The sequence below is a fragment of the Mustela lutreola genome, chromosome 9 (genome assembly GCF_030435805.1).
Source record: "Mustela lutreola isolate mMusLut2 chromosome 9, mMusLut2.pri, whole genome shotgun sequence".
In the NCBI taxonomy this organism is placed as follows: Eukaryota; Metazoa; Chordata; class Mammalia; order Carnivora; family Mustelidae; genus Mustela; species Mustela lutreola.
In genome coordinates this window covers 31,462,207-31,484,410 of record NC_081298.1, presented here as the reverse complement: position 1 = coordinate 31,484,410, position 22,204 = coordinate 31,462,207, and the positions used below count along the sequence as shown (strand labels likewise).

The window sequence follows — 22,204 nt, the reverse complement described above, 5'->3', positions numbered from 1 at the left end:
GAATGTTTGCATTTCCTTAAAGTTCTGCCTTTGAAGTCAGCCTGACCTAGGTTTGAGTCTCAGCTTTCCACTATTCTTTGGGTAGCATATCAATATGTAACCTCTATAAGCCTACTTCCTCCTGGGTAACACGGAGATCACGATAATACTTGTGTCTCGGGGGTGGGTATAAGAATCAGAACAAACGGTGCAGGGAACATGAACAGCATGGCACCTGGAATGATAAACTATTAATCTCTTCTCAGCTGCATATAGTCTCCTCTGTCCTACAAATATATATGAGCGAGTGGTACTTATGAAGGTGTACACATTTGATTATTTCAATCAAGTCATTTTCTCATTTTAAGAAGACACAGGGCACCTGGGTAGCTCAGCTGTTAAGTGTCTGCCTTCGGCTCAGGTCAGGATCCCAGAGTCCTGGGATCGAGTCCCGAATCAGGCTCCCTGCTCATCAGGGAGTTTGCTTCTCCCTCTCCCTCTGCCTCATCCCCCTGCTCATGCTCTCTTGCTCTCTTTCTCTCTCAAATAAAAAAGTAAAATCCTTAAAAAAAAAAACAAAAAAGACGACGACGAAGAAGAAGACACAGCTGAGTGATAAGTCATGAGTGAATGCTCGCTTGCAGAAGCCTTGAGGAGGGAGAGCTATCTGGTCAGACCCTTTGCACCTGAACTTCACAGATAAATGCCTGTAGGTGTGGCTCTCCACCAGAACACAGCCCATCTTTCAAATCAGTTGGGATTTCTTTTTAAAACTCTAAGTGCAGGCAAAGTACACAGAAGTAAACAAGTCTCTTCTCCCATAGCAGGCGTCTTTGAAACTCAAAAGCCAGGAGCAAGGAGAGATGTCGTAGTTGGCAAATAGCATTCTTGAGCCTTTGAAAATGAATCTCCTCTTCAACTAGTACTTCGAATGACTATTTAAGGTTATCTACAATTTAGCAATCTAAGATAGAGAACTCTATTCTTCTGCTTTAGAAAAGGGATGGAAAAGTCATAGTCAGACATGTTCTGTACAGAGGTCACCGAGGAAATACAGGAGCTCTGTGACCTCGGGTGATGTGCCCCATGATCCTGGGGCTCGACTGCCTCTTGCAGAAAATGACACACCCAGGTGAGCTGGGGGCTTTTCAAACCCTTTTTGGCCCTGACATCCTTTCTTCCAACAACTGCTCATCCGGAAGCCAATAACACATGTAAGTTGACATGGAGAGCAAGAGTGGAGAAGCCAGGGCCCCCACAAGTTCAACCCTGACCTGACAGTTCCTGACGGGTTGCCGGGAGCACAGTCTGAAAACCGCTGGCGCAGAAGTTGTAAGAACATTCTCAGACTTTGTGGACCTTCGTCATCTGCACGAACGGTTTATCCTTCGCCACTTGGACCACACAATCAGAACAACTGCTGCCTTCCAACAGCAGCAAGCAAAGAGTTCAAAACCCTGTTCTGGATCTGAAAATGAAGGCTGAGTGGCTGAACCTATAGACCTCAACCTAGGGAATTCTGCTATGCTAGACACTCAAACTTTCCAAGTAAAATTCATCAGCTGGGCACAGGATAGTGAGCACCAGATTTTGTTCTACGATTTCGCAGAGAATTAGTTCATCAGTCTCCTTCCTTCCCTTCCTCCCCATATCTTGGGTCCAGCATAGAGGGCACTGGGTCATTAGCTGCTAGGCTGGGTATCACTGAAAGCACTACGAGGAAAATGGCTTGAATGTTACTTACGTGTCTAAAATACATCCTGACTCCTATATAAAATGACGACACTGCATTCAGAATTCTATAATTATTATATAAATTCTATTTCGAGATTTTAGATTTAAGAGCTTAAAATTTCTTATGGAAACAAAATTTTCCAGAATTACAAATAGGTATCATATGACTCATAGAAAGGAAAAAAGATATAATTATCTAGACTTTTTTTTTTTTTTAAGATTTTATTTATTTATTTGTCAGAGAGAAGGAGCGGAGAGCACAAGCAGGGGGAGCGAAGACAGAGGGAGAGACAGGCTCCCTGCTGAGCAAGAGGCCCCATGTGGGGCTTGATCCCAGAATCCTGGGATTATGACCTGAGCTGAAGGCAGATGCTTAACTGACTGAGCCACCAAAGCGTCCCTTATATTTATCTACTCCTAAATAGCAAATTCCTTGGACGAAATGCCTAAATATACAGGTTACAAAATGGCCTTTGAAGATTGTGATGTTGACAGATTCCAAAACAACAACAAACCGCTATTTAACTTTAGACATTGAGCTAGGACTGTCAGCGAGGGCTTTTAATCATCAAAGACTTATTGTGTTTAACATTCAATTTGCTGTATACATTCAGCCAATTTCTCAACATACGCTCTTAGAAGTTAAAGTTTGAGGAAATGGCTCAAAAAGAAAGATTTCCGACTTCCATACGGCAATGTGGAAGCGAAACCTTCAGAGGAGTTCTTTGTCCTGATGAGAACGCACCTGGGGTGCTCTGGGGGACAAAGGTCGCAGAGGCCCCTGATGAGATCAGCAACACGAACTTAGAACTCCGCAGAAGTTTCTCAAATGACAGAGTAGTACACACAGGCCTTCACGGACTCCAGGAAACCTTGGTGACTTTGCTTTTGAGGGGTTTATCCACGACCACTGACCACCTCCCTTCTGACCACCTTCCATTCTCCTACTCTAGGCTCTACTCAAGCCCAGTAACAAAAGGGAAAGGGAACAAGCATCTAAGAGACAGCGCATCTAAGCGCATCAGTAAGTGTGTACTGCGGATAACTGATGGGCTCCACTCAGCAGTCTCTGGAGTGGCCTGGAGTTGACTGGGGTGGAAGGAGTGCATGCCAAGGACCAGAACAACGTAGCAGAGGCATTCGGGCCTGACTCTGCATAAAAACCAGCCTGACAGGAGCGGCAGGTCCATGTTAATGAGTAGTTAGACACCCACCAGCAGGGGCCTGTATTATTCAGCGGGCATATGCACCTGCATGTTGCCTGGTTGCCTTGCCAGTTTTTAAGATATTGCAACCCTGCTGAATTGGTCATCGGATATTGTGAACAAACGCCCCAGACATGAGATCACACAGAGTTGTGAGAATGAGGCACAGGAGCTTTGACTGGCATTGGAAGGAAAGTGGAGGTGTACAATGATATCCCCAAGGGACTTCAACAGAGGAATGTGACAGAAAGCCGGTTTCAGGGAGACCTATTTGGCAAGTGGGGCCTTCCGCCGGATCTCACCAGGAAGGGCAGAGGGCGGGAGTTTTGTACTGCTGCGCCTGGCTTAGGTGACAAGTTGTTTGTTCTACCATCACTTTATAAGGAGTGGCCAGACAACCCTTGCCTAAGACACCAGTTTAAGACAAATGAGCTGTGTTTATGTGGACAGACACAGCCCAGCCTCACCCGCGTTAGGATACCCAGACTGAAATGACCAAAGCTTTCAGGTTTTTCTGACTAATACTGTCAGATGCTTATCAACCCATTAGTTTCCGAGAAAGTGCTCTTAAGTCTCCTGTCCCTTGCTACTCATATCCTCCCCGAGGGCATGAATGGTGACATGGCAGTTGGGCACACAAGATAAGGGCAGAGAAGTATCCATTAGGGGGGCGCCTGGGTGGCTCGCTAGGATAAGCATCCGACTCTTGATTTTGGCTCAGGTCATGATCTCAGGGTCGCAGGATTGAGCCCTGTGTTGGGCTCCATGCTCAGCGGGGAGTCCACTTAAGATTCTCTTTCTCCGCCCCTGCCCCCACTCACATGTGCCCACTTACATATGTGCGCGAACACGTGCTCTCTCTCTCAAATAAATAAATCTTTAAAAACGTTTATCCGTAAGGTTTAGCTCCTGGGGAAGATCATTGGCATCCGAGCCAGGGCAGGCCTCGTCTAGTGAGTGGTGGGGATAGAGGACATGCGCCCAGGAATGAGGAATGATTGTAAGAGGAAGCAGAGTGGCATACAGGCAACTTGTTCAGAAAGCTTCGCTGGGAAGAGCAGGTGAGTGACGGGCCGAAGGCAGAGGTGGCTGTGTGGTGAAATGGGGGACCCCTGGCAAAAGTGAGGCTTCAGCCTGGGTCCATATCCTTTCAAGCTGGCTTTTCCAGTTGCCTCTGCCGTCTCTTTAAACTGAGGCCACTCGTCCCTTGCCTGCTCTTCTTGCAGGGCTTACAGCTGTGATGCTGACTCCAGCCTTGAAGCGAGGACCTTGCCACTCATGGATAAGCCGTCTGCACACTGCCTGCCACCTGCCGGGAGTTGTGGGGACTCTCTGTATTACCCTGTGCAGGGCTGTGCTCGGCCACCAGTGGACTATTCGATGCCACCATTGTGAACCCCAGCCCCCTTGCCAACTGTGTGTCTGAATTTGGACTGTAGGTTTTAACAACTGAGCTACTTTGACTGAATCTTAATGGTCAGCTCCTGGCTCCTATTTCACCCGGCAGCCAGGGAAGCCAGGTCCTGGCGTTACCCTCAGATCCCCGTTCCACTGTAAGCAACCTACCATACTCTACCAGTCTGGAGATGGTCAACCATACAGTAAGCCAAACACAAGCCACATGTTGGCTAACAGTGAGTGAGTCCTAGGGTGGGTACAGCCCAGTGGTGACTGTCAGCCGGAAACCTTTGACTGTATTCACCAATCTCTGGAAGATCAATCTCCTTACAACACAAAACAGCAAACAAGAAAACCAGGAATGTAAGTTGGCTTGGGAGTGAGGTATGTTAAGAATCTGAAATAGGACAGTAGCCATCAGAGTACCAATAGAGACCGATGTCAAGGTGGGCTGTCTCTCTGAGCCAACGGCAGACCCAGAGTTGTCAGAACTAGATGAAAAGGTGGGCAAAATCTTCTGGAGGGCTATGGGGAGGGAACCTGTAATTACAACTACCCATGAACACAGTGAAAGAAAGGGAAGTGGATCCTATCAGTGAAGGGAAGGGAAGTGGATCCTACTTACAGATAGAAAATCAAAACTCAGGGTGCCTGGGTCGCTCAGTGGGTTAAGCCTCTGCCCTCAGCTCAGGTCATGATCTCAGGGTCCTGGGATCAAGTCCCACATAGGACTCTCTGCTCGGCAGGGAGCCTGCCCTCTCTTTGCTTGCCTCTCTGCCTACTTGTGATCTCTCTCTGTGTCAAATAAATAAAATAAAAATCTTAAAAAAAAAAAAAGAAAATCAAAACCCAAGACCCTGGATGGTTTTGAGAAACTGGAGGCAGAAGATGGTGAGTGCAGAGCAAACAGTGAGGACAGCAGCTTCCCCCAGAGTTCAGGACTGCATTTTAGAAACATCAGAAAGACAGAGCCTCCAGATCTCTCTTCTACCTGTCCCTGATTCCTGAAATTAAACCATTCCTTTTGGGCTAGGTCTTCTTCAACAAAGACCTTCCTGAAAAAACTAACACTTGAAGCTACAGCTAGTCATTTGTCTTTTGTCTAAGTTTTCAGATTGTTTTTTGGGTGGTTTTGACAGGTAACATGAAGGCCCCAGGCATCCAGGGATGGGCAGAAGTCAAAGCAGGGAGGAAAGAAATGAGAGCTGGGACCCCCAAGGGGAAAGGCCCACAGTGACTCACTTGGGTGCAAGGCGCACATTATAAGTCTCTTGGGTTCCATCTTGAGAGAAGTGTCCCAGGATTTACTGCACCTGAGTTGATAACTTACTTTGCATACACCGATGGCTGACAGTTTGGCTATGTCTCCATCAGTAACACAATCTGACTTTTCTTCTGGGAGCCAGAGGCAATCTGACAATCTCCTCCAACACTGATTGTGCTAGGGGCTAAAGACAGGCTTCATCTAATTCAGTGCCGCCTATGACTCCCACTCCTGATCCATGGAATGTTCCAAAGTCACTCATAACCCACTTTAAGCTATACATGTGGGAAGCAGAGAGGGGAACAGAGTTTTATGTTAGGATCAAGTTCAGCTCCGAATCCATACAGATATATCTCTTACACTTCCTCATTCCTTCCTCATACAAGCACTTACTGAGTGCGTGCTATCCTGGAGTTTATATCCCAGGGCGGGGAGACAAAGAAATTAACGGTCCTCCCTGGGGTGCCCAGTGGCCCTTCTGCTATGGAGAAGAATAAAGCCAGGGAAGGGGAGGACAGAGGAACCTCATCAGGATGGAGGGAGCTGGCTCTTAGATGCGGGAGGTAAGGGCCTCCGCGAAGGGCGAGCGCACCCTTAGTGTGGTGGAGGCCCAGTCCGGGGAGGGCAAGGAGATAGGTAGGAGGTGAGGTTAGAGAGGCGGCAAGCCCAGGACCCAGAGGGCAGGGGTACCAGTTAAGGACTTGGGCTTTTGCTCTGAGACAGATGAGAAGCCATGGGAGCTTTGCACCAAGGACTAACACGATCTGATTTGTGTCTGAAAAGGATCTTCTGGTGGCTGTGTTGAGAAGAAACTGTAGGAGGACAAGGGTGATATGGAAAGATATTTAGGAGATGTAACAATAAACCAGAAGACAGACAAGAGTGGCTCAGACCAGGGTGGTGGCTGTGGAGATGGCAAAACTCTTTAGATTCCAGATTCATTCGGTGGAGCCATCAGTGAGGGACCGGATGTGAGAGAGGTTGAGAAAGCTTCCTGGGTTTGGGCCTAAGTGAACAGAAAGATAAAAGTGCTTTTCCAAGATGAGAAAGCCTCAGAGAACAGGTGTGTGTATAGTAGGGGGAAGGAACAGGGGAGGGCGAGAGGAATCAGCAATCTGGTTTAGGATGCAGCGAATTTAAGAAGTCTAACAGGAGTCTAAATGATGATATCAAGTACACAGACAAGTCCCATCATCAGTAAGTGACAGAGCTTTGAGTCCAGGTCCATGGACCTCCAGGTCAGGTTCAGGCAATGAATGGGGAAGACAAGGGCTCTGCAACCAGAGATGGTCGGTCACTGACGATGTCAAGGAATCATCATTAAGTTCAAATAATAGACTTTTTGGCAATTTGGCCAGGGACACTCGTAGAAAAGTTGTTCCCCAAATGTGGAGTATAGTTCATACAAGGAATACAAAAGCCCCTGTTACTTTCACAGGCCCACCTCTAACAGGCCCCTATTACCACGTTCTGAAGTTTTAAAAGAACCAAACAAAAAGCAATTCCACCCCTCTCCCTGTTGAGCCTCAGAATGCAGCTGGACGGAGATTAGAAAAGGACTCAGACTAAAAAGGCCTCCAGGAAACAGCTCTGTGTCCTGGTTACACCAGGGAGCTTTGTCTTTTGAAGTTTCTCCCCACAGTCCTGCTTAGATAAGATGTTTTCTACCCCAGACAATGGACCATTCCTCACAGAGGTGCTACTGGAAGGGAGAGAAACAAACAAACACAAGCCCATAAGTATTGTGTTTGTGTGTGTGTGTGTGTATGTGTGTGTGTGTGTGTGTGTGTGTGTGTCAGTGTTAGCTGGTTTTAAGCTCTGCATCTTACCTGAATCCACATCAGAAGAGCAAGGAAGAGAAAGGGTTTCCACAGAGCTCAGTGCGTCGCTGTCTGCTTCCTGGTGGGGTCTCTGCAGAGCATAATCTTTTATGTCGTTGATGGACGCCAAGTCCAAAGCGTTGCTCTCCTCTGACTGGCTTCCTGGAGCAGTTTCCTGGGTCGCCATAGTCCTGCCATGGAAAAAACAACTCAATACAAAAGTCACTGTGAAAGAGGAGCCTCCATTTCGGCCACAGCTCGAAGGACGAAAGTCCCAGAATACCTTATGTTCCCGTTAGTAATAGTTTTCCTTGTCCCTACTTTAGACTCACTATTTGTTGACCATGTTTCTTCCTCAGGAGAAACAGATACTCTCAGCCCAGAAAGAGCCCATTAATAACTTTAGCTGGAGGGGCACCCGGGTGGCTCGGTCGGGTAATTGCTCAACTCTCAGGGTTTCAGCTCAGGTGGTGATTCAGGGTCGTGAGGTCGAGCCCCACGTCAGGCTCTGCGTTCAGTGTGGAGTCTGCTGGAGACTCTTTCTCCTTCACCACCTGCCCCCTCGCTCATGCTCTCTCTCTAAAATAAATAAGTACATCTTTAAAAAAATAATAATAATTTGAAATGGAGAATAAGCTGCATGTCTGATAAGGATGAAACACCATGTAGCAATATAATCCAAGGACTACAAGAATATTTACCGAGACAAAAAACTGTTCCTGAGGGTGACTGGGTGGCTCAGTTGGTTAAGCAACTGCCTTCAGCTCAGGTCACGATCCTGAGTTCTCAGATCGACTCCCGCATCAGGTTCCCTTCTGAGTGCCGAGTCTGCTTCTCCTTCTGACCCTCCCCCTTCATTCTCTCTCTCCTGCTCTCATTCTCTCTCTCAAATAAATAAACTCTGGAAAAAAAAAAAAGGAAGAAACTGTTCATGATATTTTACTTTGAAAAAAGATTTCTAAACAAAAGGGAGGATTCAATCCAGATTTTATAAAATACAGTATCATGTGTGGGGTGTTGGCCTGTGTGCGTGTGTGTGTATGAGTGAGAAATTTATAGATCCTTAGCTAATAAAAGCATCTGAAAGGGTATATCCCAAATTAACTTTAATGGTAATTAATTCAGTAGTTTAATTTCTGAACAATAAGATTACAGATAATTTGTATTTTTATCTGTGGCCTACTCAAACATACATTCTGTCACTTACTTCACATGCCAGGCCCTAGATATACAAAGGTGACTGTAACAGACCCTTCCTTCAAGCTGCCCACAGCTTGGGATGATCCAAATACAGAGACCTACCAGGTCAACACAAGGACAAGACAGAGAAGAATCCAGAAAAGGACATTAAGCTTTCTGGACAAGGTTATCCCCAAGCAAGTAGTAGGCCTGACCATGGCGGCAGACAGCATAAACACCAATAGAACCAGCTTGGGCAACCGCAGTGGCATGGGGTGTTGGGACTTTAAAGTCAGAGTCAAAGAAGAGTTGTGCATGGGTAACTGGGGAGGGACAAGCCCTGTGGTTTCAGCTGGATAACTGTGGGGCCCTCTCCTGTTCCTATGCCAGCTCTGGGAAGGACAGCAACATGGAAACACAAACTCTCCAGCAATGCTCTAGAGACCACAAAGGTGGCTTATTGGGCTCATGATTTGGACATTCCTTGTTAAAAATCAGGTGTTCCTAAAAAAAATAAAATAAGAGCATCTGGGTGGGTCACTTGGTTATGTGTCTGCCTTCAGCTTAGGTCATGATCCCAGGGTCCTGGGATCAAGTCCTGCATCAGGCTCCCTGCCCTTTGCCCCTCCCCTAACGCTCCTGCACTCGCTCGCTCTCTCTCTTGCAAATATACACAAAATCTCTAAAAAACAAACAAACAAAAACCTTAAAAAATAAAATAAAATAAAATAAGGGGTCCTCCTCTGCCAGTCTCTGCCTCATAAATTGTTGTCACTGATAAATCATATTATAGCCAACAGCACACATCATGACTGCCATGGGTGGCCATGCGCCATGCAGAGGGCCTGCATGGTCAGATGTGCAGATCTGGCAGCTGGATAGGAGATGCATTTGCAGGGTTTCAGCCCAGTGGCTAGCCATCTCAGAAGCAAGAGGAATTCCTTCACCTGCCGTGGTCCCAGTGAACGAGGAGGAACATGTGACCCAGAGCAGAGCAATCAGGAGCAGGGGACAGAGTAAATAACAGATTTAGGAACTAAAATGAGAGCAGAATGTAATAACTGAATGGATAACGAGGTTAAAGTGAAACTGAGAGTCAACAAGGAGTGATAGTTTCAATGACAGGGTGATTATATGGATGGAGTTGAGAAGACTACAGGAGGAATGGCTTCGGGAGGAGACAGTATTCCAAATTATGGAATATGGTGCAGCTCTTAAAATGACAGTTGGGACTGGAGAGAGGGGGTGCCTGGGTGGCTCAGTCAGTTAAGCGTCTGCCCTCAGCTCACGTCATGGTCTCAGGGGCCTGGGATCCAGCCCTGTGTCGGGCTCCTTGCTCAGCAGAAAGCCTTCTTCTCCCTTTCCCATTCTCCCTGCTTCTCCCTCTGTCAAATAAATAAATAAATAATCTTTAAAAAAAAAAAAAGGAAATGTCTCAAAGACATATGTTTGAATGAAACAAGCTATTTCAGAATAAGTACACTAGGTAAGAGTAGGTAACATTTATCCAATGTGTATTGGATACCCAATCTTGTGCTAAGAGCTTTATCTAGAACAGCCCTACGAAGCAGGTAATTCTATACTGCCCTTATTTAGAGTTAAGAGTCAGACACAGAGAGAAGTAGAGTTAACTTGCCCAAGAAATTCATCCAGAAAATATCAAGCCAGGATGAACCCAGCTCCAAGACCCCCCAGCCTCCTGCGTCTCTGCACAGCTCAAAGTACCACCTGATCAGGCAAAGACAGAGGTGTATAAAAACAAATCAGCAGAGAGGCCTGGCAAGATTCTTCTTGTTTGAGGACACCCAGTCACATGTTGTTGTGGACATTCGCTCAGGCAGAGAGCAAGCCAAGATAGCAGCTGATTGCTTCTGAAAGAAGCAGAGGGATCAAGGTTCCCAAAGAAGCAAGAACATTGTGTCTTTTCACAAGTTATATTAGTCAACCACGCCTGAAGTTTTCAGCAAACATCTCTGCCACAGGCATCTGTGTCTCCTCCTTCGCCCCTCATGTTACCAAACACTGTTCTAGAAGCTCTTGGAAGGGAAAAAAATGGGTCAGTGAAGGACAGCAGTATAACCTGCCTGCCTGAAGAGGAGCCTTGAAATTGCCCATCAAGCAAGAGTGCCATTACTGATACAAACAAAAGGAATCCTTCCTGAAAACAAACAGCACATTGATGGGACACCTATCTTTTCTTTTAGAATCACCTGTATTAAATGTCAAATACGTTCCAAACTGGGCATTCGAATGCAAACAGAAAAAAGAAAAAAGCAAGCCTACTGAAAGACAGAATCCTGTTTCTTACAAAGTCAGAACCTGTGACTGTGAAACATCTGGAACTCTGAGTTTGCACAGAATGAAGCAAGTATGAGGGACACATGAGACCCTCTCTGTTGCCTGCAATCACAAGTAGAATGCAATGATTATCTTTTTTTAAAAATATTTATCTATTCGAGAGAGAGAAAGCACAAGCGGGGGAGGCGGGCAGAGGGAGAAGCAGGCTCCCCACTGAGCAGGGCTTGGGATCCCAAGCCCTGGGATCATGACCTGAGAGGAAGGCAGACACTCAACCGACTGAGCCACTCAGGCGCCCCACAATGATTATCTTTGTCCTAAAATTTTAATAGGTGGCTCCACTTCCTTCTCCAGAAGAGGTTATTTTCCTCTCTTAAAAGCACTTTATAGTTACACAATGTGAGCATTCTTTCCCAATACCGGAGAGGCATAGACACAAGAAGTCTCTCTACATCAAAACCAGCTTGGGGGCGCCTGGGTGGCTCAGTGGGTTAAGCCGCTGCCTTTGGCTCGGGTCCTGGGATCAAGTCCCACATTGGGCTCTCTGCTCAGCAGGGTGCCTGTTTCCCTTCCTCTCTCTCTCTCTGCCTGCCTCTCCGTCTACTTGTGATTTCTCTCTGTCAAATAAATAAATAAAATCTTAAAAAAAAAAAAATTTAAAACCAGCTTGCCGAGCAAAGACGGCCATCTTCCATGACTATGCATTCTTCAGACCTACGAGTCCAAGTCAGCAGGGTTCCCATATAAAAAGCTGTTTAATTTCATTTCTTATTTCAATCAGGGCTCTTCCCTCCCAACATTTTACATGAGAATTTTCAAACATGAAGTGGAATTATCCAACGAATATCCCTAAAGCTGTTCAGAGTTCACAGTCAACATTCTGCTGTGATTTTCCTTATCACAGAAATGTCCATCTACCCAACTCTCTATTCATCCGTGGGTTCATCTTTGTATAAATATTTCCATTTAAATGTAATGAAAGCTTCTGAGTTAGGGTATGATACAATCAATTTGCATTTCCACATGCTCACACTGTTAGCAAAGTGAAGCATGAGTCGGAGGAGGGTCAAAGCGAAGCAGGGAACACAGCCAGGAAGCTCTGCAGAAAGGTGCAGAAATGCACAGGAATGACAGACTCACGTTTGAACCCCCGCTGTCACTTATTAGCTGTGTCACCTTGAGCAGGTCATCTCACCTTCATCTCTAACAATGGCCTGGGGTGCCTGCGTGGCTCATTCGGTTAAACATCTGACTCTTGACTTCAGCTCAGGTCATGATCTCAGGGTCATGAGATCAAGCTCCGTGTTGGGCTCTGTGCTGGCTGTGGAGCCTGCTTAAGATTCTCTCTCTCGGGGCGCCTGGTTGGCTCAGTGGGTTAAGGCCTCTGCTTTCAGCTCGGGTCATGGTCCCAGGGTCCTGGGATCGAGCCCCGCATCGGGCTCTCTGCTCCTCGGAGAGCCTGCTTCCTCCTCTCTCTCTGTCTGCCTCTCTGCCTGCTTGTGATCTCTGTCTGTCAAATAAATAAATAAGTCTTAAAAAAAAAAAAAAGATTCTCTCTCTCTTTCTCCTCCATTCCCTTCACTTACACATACCCATGTGCAGTCTCTCGAAAGAAAGAAAGAAAGAAAGGAAGGAAGGAAGGAAGGAAGGAAGAAAGAGAGAAAAAAAGAAAGAATCTTTAAAAAAAAAAATTACTTGGGGTGCCTGGGTGACTCATTTGTTAAGCCTCCGCCTTCGGCTCAGGTCATGATTCCGGGGTCCTGGGACTGAGCCCCACATCAGGCTCTCTGCTTGACAGGAAGCCTGCTTCTCCCTCTCCCACTCCCTCTGCTTGTGTTCCCTCTCTCAGTGTGTCTCTTTCTGTCAAATAAATGAATAAAATCTGTAAAAAATTTAAATTAAATTTAAAAAAATGATGACTAAGCTCATTACCTCATGTGGTTGTCATAGTTACATGAAATGGATGCACATAAAATACCTCGTAAAGAATGCCTGTTCAATAATGTCTAGCTCCAATAAGTGAAACTGTAAAAATTAAAAGACAATTTACAGGCTCCTATCTTCCCAGCCTACCTCCCATCCATTTACCCTTCTAGTTCCCATTCAGTAGCCATCTTGCTTCTTTCATCCTTGTCCAGTATCTTCTATGGTCCATTATCTTCTTAGTACCCTAAACTTCCCTTCCCCTAACCATTCTATCCTTTAATCACATTCCTTTGGCAAAACTCCAGCCTGTCTACCCACTCAACTTATCTACCCACTTTCCAGTGCTAGGACAAGCTGGCTCACCCAAAATGAATGAGCATCAGCCTGAAATGGGCCCTCTAGCCACATGAATCTCGAGATCCTCATCCCATAACTCCCTCTTCCCCTCTCCTTGAGTCTCATGTTTTCTCCAACCCTCTTCAACTCAGACCTTTCCCACCTCTCACACACCTCCCTGCTCTTTTCAGTAGATCCGCTCACTTCCTCATTGACAAAGGAAACAGAATCCAGCAGAGAGGAACTTCTTCCACTCCCCTATCAAACAGAACAAAGATCCCACATCTGCCTACTGCTTCACCTTTCTTCACAACAGAGAGCCATCCCTCCCGTGGCAGTCTGACACCTCCACCTGTACCTTAAATCCCACTCTCTGGACCCTTCAACAAGCCTTCAGTGATCACAACTCCTTCTCTCACTTCTCTTCCACTGGACCCTCCCTTGGATATTTCAACATGCCCATATCACTCCCGTTTTCAACAAAACCCAGTATGTAAGACAATGTCCTTGTTCTTTGGAAATGCCACCCAAATATTCATTGGTAGGGGGACTTAATGTGAGCAAAATACTCTCAAATAGTTCTGTGTGTGTGTGTGTGTGTATGTATGTATGATAGAGAATGATAAATAAAATGGATGGGGCAAGTGTAGACAATAGGTGAATCAGGAAAAGGTTATTTGGGAGTTCTTTGTACTAGTCTTGCAAGTTTTTGAAGGTATAAAATCATATCAACATCATGATGGGAATGTAAGCTGGTACAGCCACTCTGGAAAAAAGTATGGAAGTTCCTCAGAAGGTTGAAAATAGAGCTACCCTACAACCTAGCAATTGCACTACTGGGTATTTACCCCAAAGATAGAAGTGTAGTGATCCAAAGGGACAACTGTATCCCAATGTTCACAGAAGCAATGTCCACAACAGCCAAACTATGGGAAGAGTCCAAATGTCCATCAACAGATAAATGGATAAAGAAAATGTGGTGTGTGTGTGTGTGTGTGTGTGTATTATGTGCATGCACACACACTGGAATACTACTAAATCATCAAAAGGAATGAAATCTTACCATTTGCAATGACACGGATGGAACTAGAGGGTAGGATGCTTTGTGAAATAAGTCAATCAGAGAGAGACAATTATCATATGATCTCATTCAAATGTGGAACTTAAGAAATGAACAGGATCATAGGGGAGGGGAAGGAAAAATAAAACAAGAAGAAATCAGTGAGGGAGACAAACTGTAATATTAATCATAGGACTCTTAATCATAGGAAACAAACTGAGGGTTGCTAGAGGGGAAGGGAGTGGGGAATAGGGTAACTGGGTGATGAACATTAAGGAGGGCATGTGATGTAATGAACACTGGGTATTATATGAGACTGATGAATCACTGAACTCTACCTCTGAAACTAATAATATACTATATATTAATTAATTGAATTTAAATAAAATAAATATACACACTATTTTTTAAAAAATGATATCAACATTAAAAGTTGTCAAGAAAGAAAGAAAAGTGAAAAGGAAATCTTTGACACCTGCCCTCCCCTCCAGCATCTGACTTCTAGAAACTCTGCTATCCTTTGTTCACTGTTCAGGGAGCCATTCCCCTGACTGCCCTCCTACCTCTTTGCCTTTGTTCCTTCCTGCCTGCTCTGTGGCTCATCTTCCATCCCCAACTGGACTTCCTCTGTGTTTAGCCCAAGGCTCTCTCTTCTTTCCTCCTTTGAGACATTAATCACCACCTAGAAATTTCTATCTAGCCAAATCCTCCAACCTCCACTGCTTTCCAGGCTTCAAGCATAATGGCTTTCCTTCAGGTTCTCCAATAGGCCCCACTTCCTCCCACTACACTTAACACTTCTCTCACCTAGATAACTCTTCTAAAAAATGGAAGAGGAGAGAACACATTCCAATTTACTCTAAGTCCAGTATTAGCCTGACACCAAAACAAGACAAAGTATCACCCCAAACTAAATACCGATATTATGAATAGAGACACAAAAATCCTTGGCAGAAAAGAAGCAAACCAAACCCAGCAAAATATAAAAAGGATAATACTCCATGACAAGTGGAACTTACTCTAGGAATTCAAAGTTGTTTTAACACCTGAAAATCAATGTACTACACTAGTTAGAATAAAGGACAAAAACCACAACACACACAGACACAGAGAGCATTTGATAAAGTCAAATACTCTTTCATGATCAAAATACTAAAAAAAACTAGAAATAGTAAGGAACTTCTTCAATCTGATAAATTTTTTTCAAACAATGCATAGCTAGCATCAAACTTTGTGGTAAAACACTAAATGTTTTCACCCTAGGGAACTGATATAGGAACAAGGTAATTATGCCTGCTCTGATCACTTCTATTCAACTTTACATTGTAGGTTATTGCTAGCACAATGAAGCAAGAGAAGGAAATAAAGATGTTCATAAAAGAGAGAAGTAAAATTACTTCTATTAGCAGAAGATGTGATCTTGCGGACCGAAAATCCCAAGGAATCCTCTTTAAAAATTAGTAGAACCATTAAAGAAGTTAAACAAGATTGCTGGATACAAGATCAATATAATAAAAGTACACGCAAATGATTTTACACTAGCAATAAACAATCCTAAAATTAAGAACATAATTCCATTTACAATAGCATCAACCACAATAAAATACTTAGGAATATAATTAATAAAAATGTGCAAGGCATGTACAGTGAAAACAAAACAAAAAAATGTTGAAAAAGGGATGTCTGCCTGGTTCAGCGGGTGGAGCATTTGACACTTGATCTGGGGGTTATAAATTCAAGTCCCACCTTTTTTAAAAAGTTCAAAGAAATTAAAAATCTAAACAAATGGATGTCTTTCCAGAGATTAGAAGACAATCTTTTAAGATAGCAATATGGCTCAAATCGATCTACAGATCAATGTAATTCTTCTTAGCTGCATCTCAGTTAACTTTTTTTTTTTTTTTTTTTGCAGACACTGACAAAAGTATTTAAAAATTCATGCAGAAATGCAAGGGACCCAGAATAGCTAAAACAATCTTGAAAAAGAACAAAGTTGTTGGATTCATACTTTTTTATTTCAAAACTTACTAAAAAGCCACAATAATCAAGACTGTGTAGTACTGGCATAAGAATGGACATATAGATCAATGAAATCGAACTCTGAGTCCAGAAGTAAAACCTGACAGTTATGGTCCATTGATTTTCCACAGGGTGCCAAAAACAATTTCACAGGAAAAGGAAAGGACAGTCTTTTCAACACCGAGACAACTGGATATCCACATACAAAGTCACTGGCTCTTTGGAAAAACAGTTCAGTAGTGCTTCAAAAGATTAAACAGGGTTACACTCTAACCTGACATTTCCACTCCTAGGCATATGCTCAAGAGAAATAAAAATACATGTTCACATAAACTTTACACCAATGTTCACAGCAGCTTTATCCATAATAAACCGTAAGTGGAAACAATCCAAATGTCCATCAGCTGATGAATGAATGAATAAAATGTGTTCTAGGCACACATGGAGTATTTTTCAGCTTTATAAAAAAAAAATCAAGTTCTAACACATGCCGCAAGGACACACTTTGACAATACTATACTTAGTGATGAGGAGCTAGTGTTAAAAAACAAGACAACAGATCCAAAATGGTATCACTTGTGCTAAATTCCACAACCAATCAGGAGCCGTCTAGTTAGGTAATCTGCCAGAAAGGTCCTTGCCATTCCCTACAGAGATGTAACCTTGCAATAACCTGCTTTTTTTGGCCTAGTATTACTTCCTTCTTCCTGCTGGCTTCTGCCTCTAAGTCTTTCATTTTGTTCAGCTCCTGAGAACGCCCTTTCTACCTGCTGGATTGGATACTGCCCAATTCCAATCGCTTCTTGCACAAATTAACTTAGAATTTTAAACATGCCTCAATTTATCTTTTAACCACACGTTGAACGATTCTATTTATATCAAATTCCAAACTGACAAATCTACAGACAGTAGACTAGTACTAAGACTGAAATGTCATGGTGAATGGAGACCGCTAATGGGTGATAAAAATGTTCTAAAATTAGATCGTGGCGACGGCTGTACAATCCTGGAATCTATGAAAAGCCACGGAATCTGACATTTTAAACAGATGAATTTTATGGAATGTGAATTATATCTTTAAAAAGATGTTTTCCTAAATAAACAATTATATAAAAATAAAAAGCTGATTTTTAAAAAAGAAGAAGAGGAACGGAAGGGCATCCGGTCACACTACCTGCAAAATTTGGGGGATTTCCCCAAAGATGTGGCTACGGAGGCCATGTGTTGGTGGGGAGAAGGAGGGGCACCGGGAAACTGGAAGCGTGCCAGGAGAAGCCTCCGTAACTTCCCAATTATGAGAGAACGATCTGATGCGTTGCCCAGACCCCCTGCCTACTCCCAATTCCAGGTCACGCCACAGTCCACGGAGACAACGGATTGAGAAAAATTGCAAAGTCCCCATTACACTCACCATCCCGCAAGAGCAGCGCACCGAAATCCGGAAGCGGAGGCGCCATATTTGTTGTGGGAAAAGGAAGTCGCTGTAGCCACGTTTGCTGAGGGCAAGCAAGGGCGATGGAACGTACCGCAGCCATCTTGACTGAGGGCACTCGCCCAGCCAGGGAAGTTTTGCGCATTTGACAGTCTGGGCAATTTCTAAAAGTTTACAGATAAATGCTTTTGGTGGACACGAAAGGGAACAAGAAAAAAAAAATTAATTTAAATTTGAAAAATATAAATGTTTACGTTTTAAAAAAACAAAGTGTCGGGGCGCCTAGGTGGCCCAGTGGGTTAAGCCTCTGCCTTTGGCTCAGGTCATGATCTCAGGGTCTTGGGATTGAGTCCCTGCTTGGCGGGGAGCCTGTTTACCCCCTCTCTCTCCCTGCCTCTCTGCCTACTTATGATCTCACTCCGTCAAATAAATAAATAAAATCTTAAAAAAAAAAAACAACAACATAAAGTATAGAGAGAAACTAATCAAAGACAATGAAAGTATTTTAGTATGTTGCATGCAGCTTAGCCCTACTCAACTGCCAGAATTGCAGAACCACAGAAAGGAGACTGAGGTTACTGTTCCATTTCACCACCTTCTTGAACCAGTCCTTTACATTCATATCCTCCTACAGCTGCCTGTCTTAGGATAGAAGCCCATAAATTAGGGAGTACTTCACTTGAGATGAATATTTTAAATAATGCTGCCTGAGGTTTGGTCAACCATAGGCCAAATTTTAAGGCAAATGTAAAGATAAAATCAGAAGTAAAAACATATTCAGACAAACCTAACACAACAGCTGTAAATTTCATTTTCTCTTCCAGCACTGGTAATCAAAATGTATAAATTAACTTTTCACTTTTTTTGGTGTAAAGAATCTAACAAAACATCCTTCTAAAGTAACATAGAGGGACGCATGGTGGCTCAGATGTTTAACTGTCTGCCTTCAGCCAACGCTGTGATCCCAGGGTCCTGGAATCCAGCCCTGAATTGGGCTCCCTGCTCAGCAGGGAGTCTGCTCTCTCTTTCTCCCTCTATTGCTCCTCCTGCTTGTGTGTTCTCTCTCTCTCTACCTTTGTCAAATAAATTTTGAAAATATTAAAAAAAAAAATAAAGTAACATAGATTGTGACCGGAGAAAGTCTGGAATAATACTAAATTACTTTCCTGTTCGTTTCATAAAATGACTAACTCAAATATAATGGAATGAACTTAATTACATGGATTATTATATAACCATTAAAAATGATAGAAAATACAGCAAAAGGAAATCTCAGATCATGCATTGCATTATCAGTTTTCATAGATTTTTTGGTCTCCTTTAAACTCCATTTCTCAATCTTTCTTTTTATATCTTGGTGTTGACATTTTAAAATGTCAATTATTTTGTAGAATGTCCCTCAGTTAGAGTCTGATATTTCTGCCTGGTTTTCAATGGCATTGAACACTTGATCAATCCCTCTTGTCTCTGGGTTTCCTTGATACTACCTCCTTCTGGTTTTTCTCTTCCCTCTCAAAAAAATCCATATAAATCTCTTTTACAAGCTCTTCTTTCTCTTCATTTTGGGCCTTTCTCAAGATACAGTCTTGAATCTTCTCTTCTCCCATTAATGCTATTTATTCCCAAGCCACTAAGCCTAGTCTCCTGGGGGTCAAATCAACGCATCCTCCAGCCACCTTTAACTCAACATTCCCCCACCTTTCAATCAACCTACTCCTATCCCAGTGTCTCCTGTCTCAGTTAAGTTGGACTCTTCAGTCAGAAACTTTTTCTCCTCCTTTGTCAGCTTGTCCTGTATCCATCCATAATCAAATCCTCCCCTGCTGATTCTTTCTCTTAAAGATCTATTGACTATCTCTTCATTCTCTCCATCCTTACAGCAACTTTCTGAATACAGCTCACCATTATCTGAATACAGCTCACCATTATCTGCCATCCCGATGACAACAGTTTTCCAACTCTCCGGCAGCCAGTTGTTCTTTTGTTTTGTTTTGTTTTTAAGGTTTTATTTATATTAGAGAAAGAGAGAATGAGAGAGAGCAACATCAGAGGGGGAAGGTCAGAGGGAGAAGCAGACCCTCCACTGAGCCAGGAGCCTCATGTGGTGTGGGGCTCCATCCTGGGACTCGAGGATCATGACCTGAGCTGAAGGCAGTTGGTCAACCAACCAACCAGGATGCCACCCAGGCACCCCTTGTTTTTTTTTTTTTTTTTTTTTTTTAATGAAGATTGAGTACACCCCTCCTTGACTCTCAGGCTAAATCTCAAATTTCTTAAGTAGACTTAGAGGACCCCTAGGCCTTATCTCTTATCACTGTCCCCCAACCTTCCACCTCTACATTATTTTCATTTCCTTAAATATGCCATACTTGCTCTCTTTTGCCTCTGAGCTTTTTTACTTACACAATTCCCTTCCTTAGGGACATTCTTCTTTGGTCTTTCTCATACTTCAGATCTCAGCTTTAAGGAATTCCTCCAGAAAACCTCTGACTTTCCAAATGTGAGTTCATAGTCCCTTCCAGGAATCCCCGTGTTCCTCCATTTAATAAATTCCTTTGTCCTTTCAGTTTTTCCCACTAACTGGAATGACTTTGAGGACAAGGACCATGTCTATCTCATACTTACTTGTAGTCCAGATCCCAGCCCAGTGACATAAGTAAGTACCCAGTAAGTGTAAGTGCTCAGAAAGCATTTTCAAAATTTAAAAAATTTTTATAAAAAGTTGTATTTAATTAAGCAATATAACCTCAATGTGGGGGCTTGTATTCACAACCCTGAGATCAGGAGTTGTGTGCTTTTCTGACTGACTAGGAATTTTATATGCATAATGGATAAGTCGCCTCCCAGGTGTCCCCCATTCCCTACTATCATCCAACTCAATCCATCCAAAATGTCTCAAAAACATAACTTCTTGAGGCCCCTGTGTGGTTCAGTCTGCTAAGCAGCTGGCTCTTGGTTTTGGCTCAGGTCATGATCTCAGGGACATGGGATCAAGCCAGGTATAGGCCTCTGTGCTCCGGGAGTTGGGGTAAGGGGATGGAGCGAGGTCTGCTTGAGATTCTCTCTCCCTCTCCCTCTGCCTCCTTCCTGCTTAAGCTCACATGCATTCTCTCTCTCAAATAAATATATAAATAAAATTTTTTTAAAAAGTAACTTCTTCCTGACCTGCTAATCAGTGAGATAAACACTGAAAACTTTTGCCACTGTCACTCTTTCTTTGAAAAACAAGTTTATTTGCTTATAAACTAATTCTTATCTACTCTCCTGTGGCCTTTCCCTGAGAGGTTTTATCTTCCTAGTGGACTTCCTGGAGCAAATTTCTGAAGCCTCGAGTGACTTTTCTTTGCCACATAGCATGCCTCTGACCATCTTTTCTTACCACTTTCAGTTGGTTAGTGCATAAGAGATAAAAATTAATTGAAGTCATCATCAAAACAAAATAGGGACTGTAAATTTAGAGACAGCAAAGTAGAGATTTTATTGCATTCCAAAATTAAGGTATAAATTACTTTTGTTCCCCTGCTGTTTTGCCATTGATTATATAATGGCTGTGAAAATGGGGTCATGTCACAATCTTATAAAACCTTTATATTTCATGGTTGATTTTTCTGCCATCAGCTGAGCTAGCTGCTGCCAAAATCTCTTTCAGCACAAAGAAGTCACTTTAGGTGAAAGACCAAAATAGCTCTTTCAAAGGAGGTTGATGTTGTTTGCAGTTACATTATCTGTCTTTGTCATTCTGAACCTTGATCCAGTTACTCAGCCATCTGGGGCTGTAGCTTTAAGAAAAAAGAAAGAAAACCTTATGGGGGGGGGGGGAAGAAAGAAAGAAAAAAAGAAAAACAAACCTTACAAAAGTTCAAGGGTTGAGTATCTGATGAGTGTCAAAACATCTTACTGTTTTTCATTCATATAATATTATAAAACCATAATTAAACAATAAGTAGATAACCAAGGGGAAAAAAATCCCACAGACTATAAGCTTCCAGACTAGACTGGAAGATCCGTGAAATGAAGGTGTGGGTTTTATTTGCCAATGGATATAGGGTATATTTATAATGAACATAAGCTTGGACCTTAGTTTCTAAGGTCAGTACTAGCGCAACGGTAAGACTTTATAGATATTGTCTGATGAACATTCCATGACGCAAGGGCAAAACATCCATTTCCTGGCACACCACACCAGTGAGGGCTTAACAAATGACGTGCCATTTCATGATAGGGACAGGCACATCTGATCTATAATCCAGAGGCACTCTGGACTGTCTACATTCAGAGGTGAAGAAACAAGAGCCCTTCGCTTGGAGTCGGGAGGCTGGGCTTCACTCTTAGCTCTCTCATTAACCAGTTATGTGGTTGTGGTCCTTTACACTCTGTGAGCCATAATTTTCTTATCTATACAAAGGGAACCGTAATTACCTTCCAGGACTACTTAAAAAACAAAACAAACAAACAAACAAAAAAAAAAAAAAACTGCTTGATGGAGTCGTTGACAGACTGATGGCCAGAAATTCTAAATTCACTTTCCTCCCAAGTTAATGATTTGAAGACTGC

At 43.3% G+C, this 22,204-nt stretch overlaps 1 protein-coding gene across 10 annotated transcripts in view; it reads right to left on the bottom strand.

Moving 5' to 3' along the window:
- The window catches only part of SHLD1 (shieldin complex subunit 1), a 120,666-nt gene that overhangs the window by 73,419 nt on the left and 25,043 nt on the right, over positions 1–22,204 (bottom strand). For 2 of the 10 annotated variants that reach the window (XM_059133899.1, XM_059133900.1), the window contains 2 exons: positions 17,630–17,835; positions 7,410–7,591 (listed from right to left, as the gene is read on the bottom strand). In XM_059133899.1, coding sequence (XP_058989882.1) covers positions 7,410–7,587 — 178 coding nt within the window. In that variant the 5' untranslated portion in view covers positions 7,588–7,591; positions 17,630–17,835. The other 8 variants (XM_059133903.1, XM_059133904.1, XM_059133898.1 and 5 more) reach the window with 7 other exon arrangements.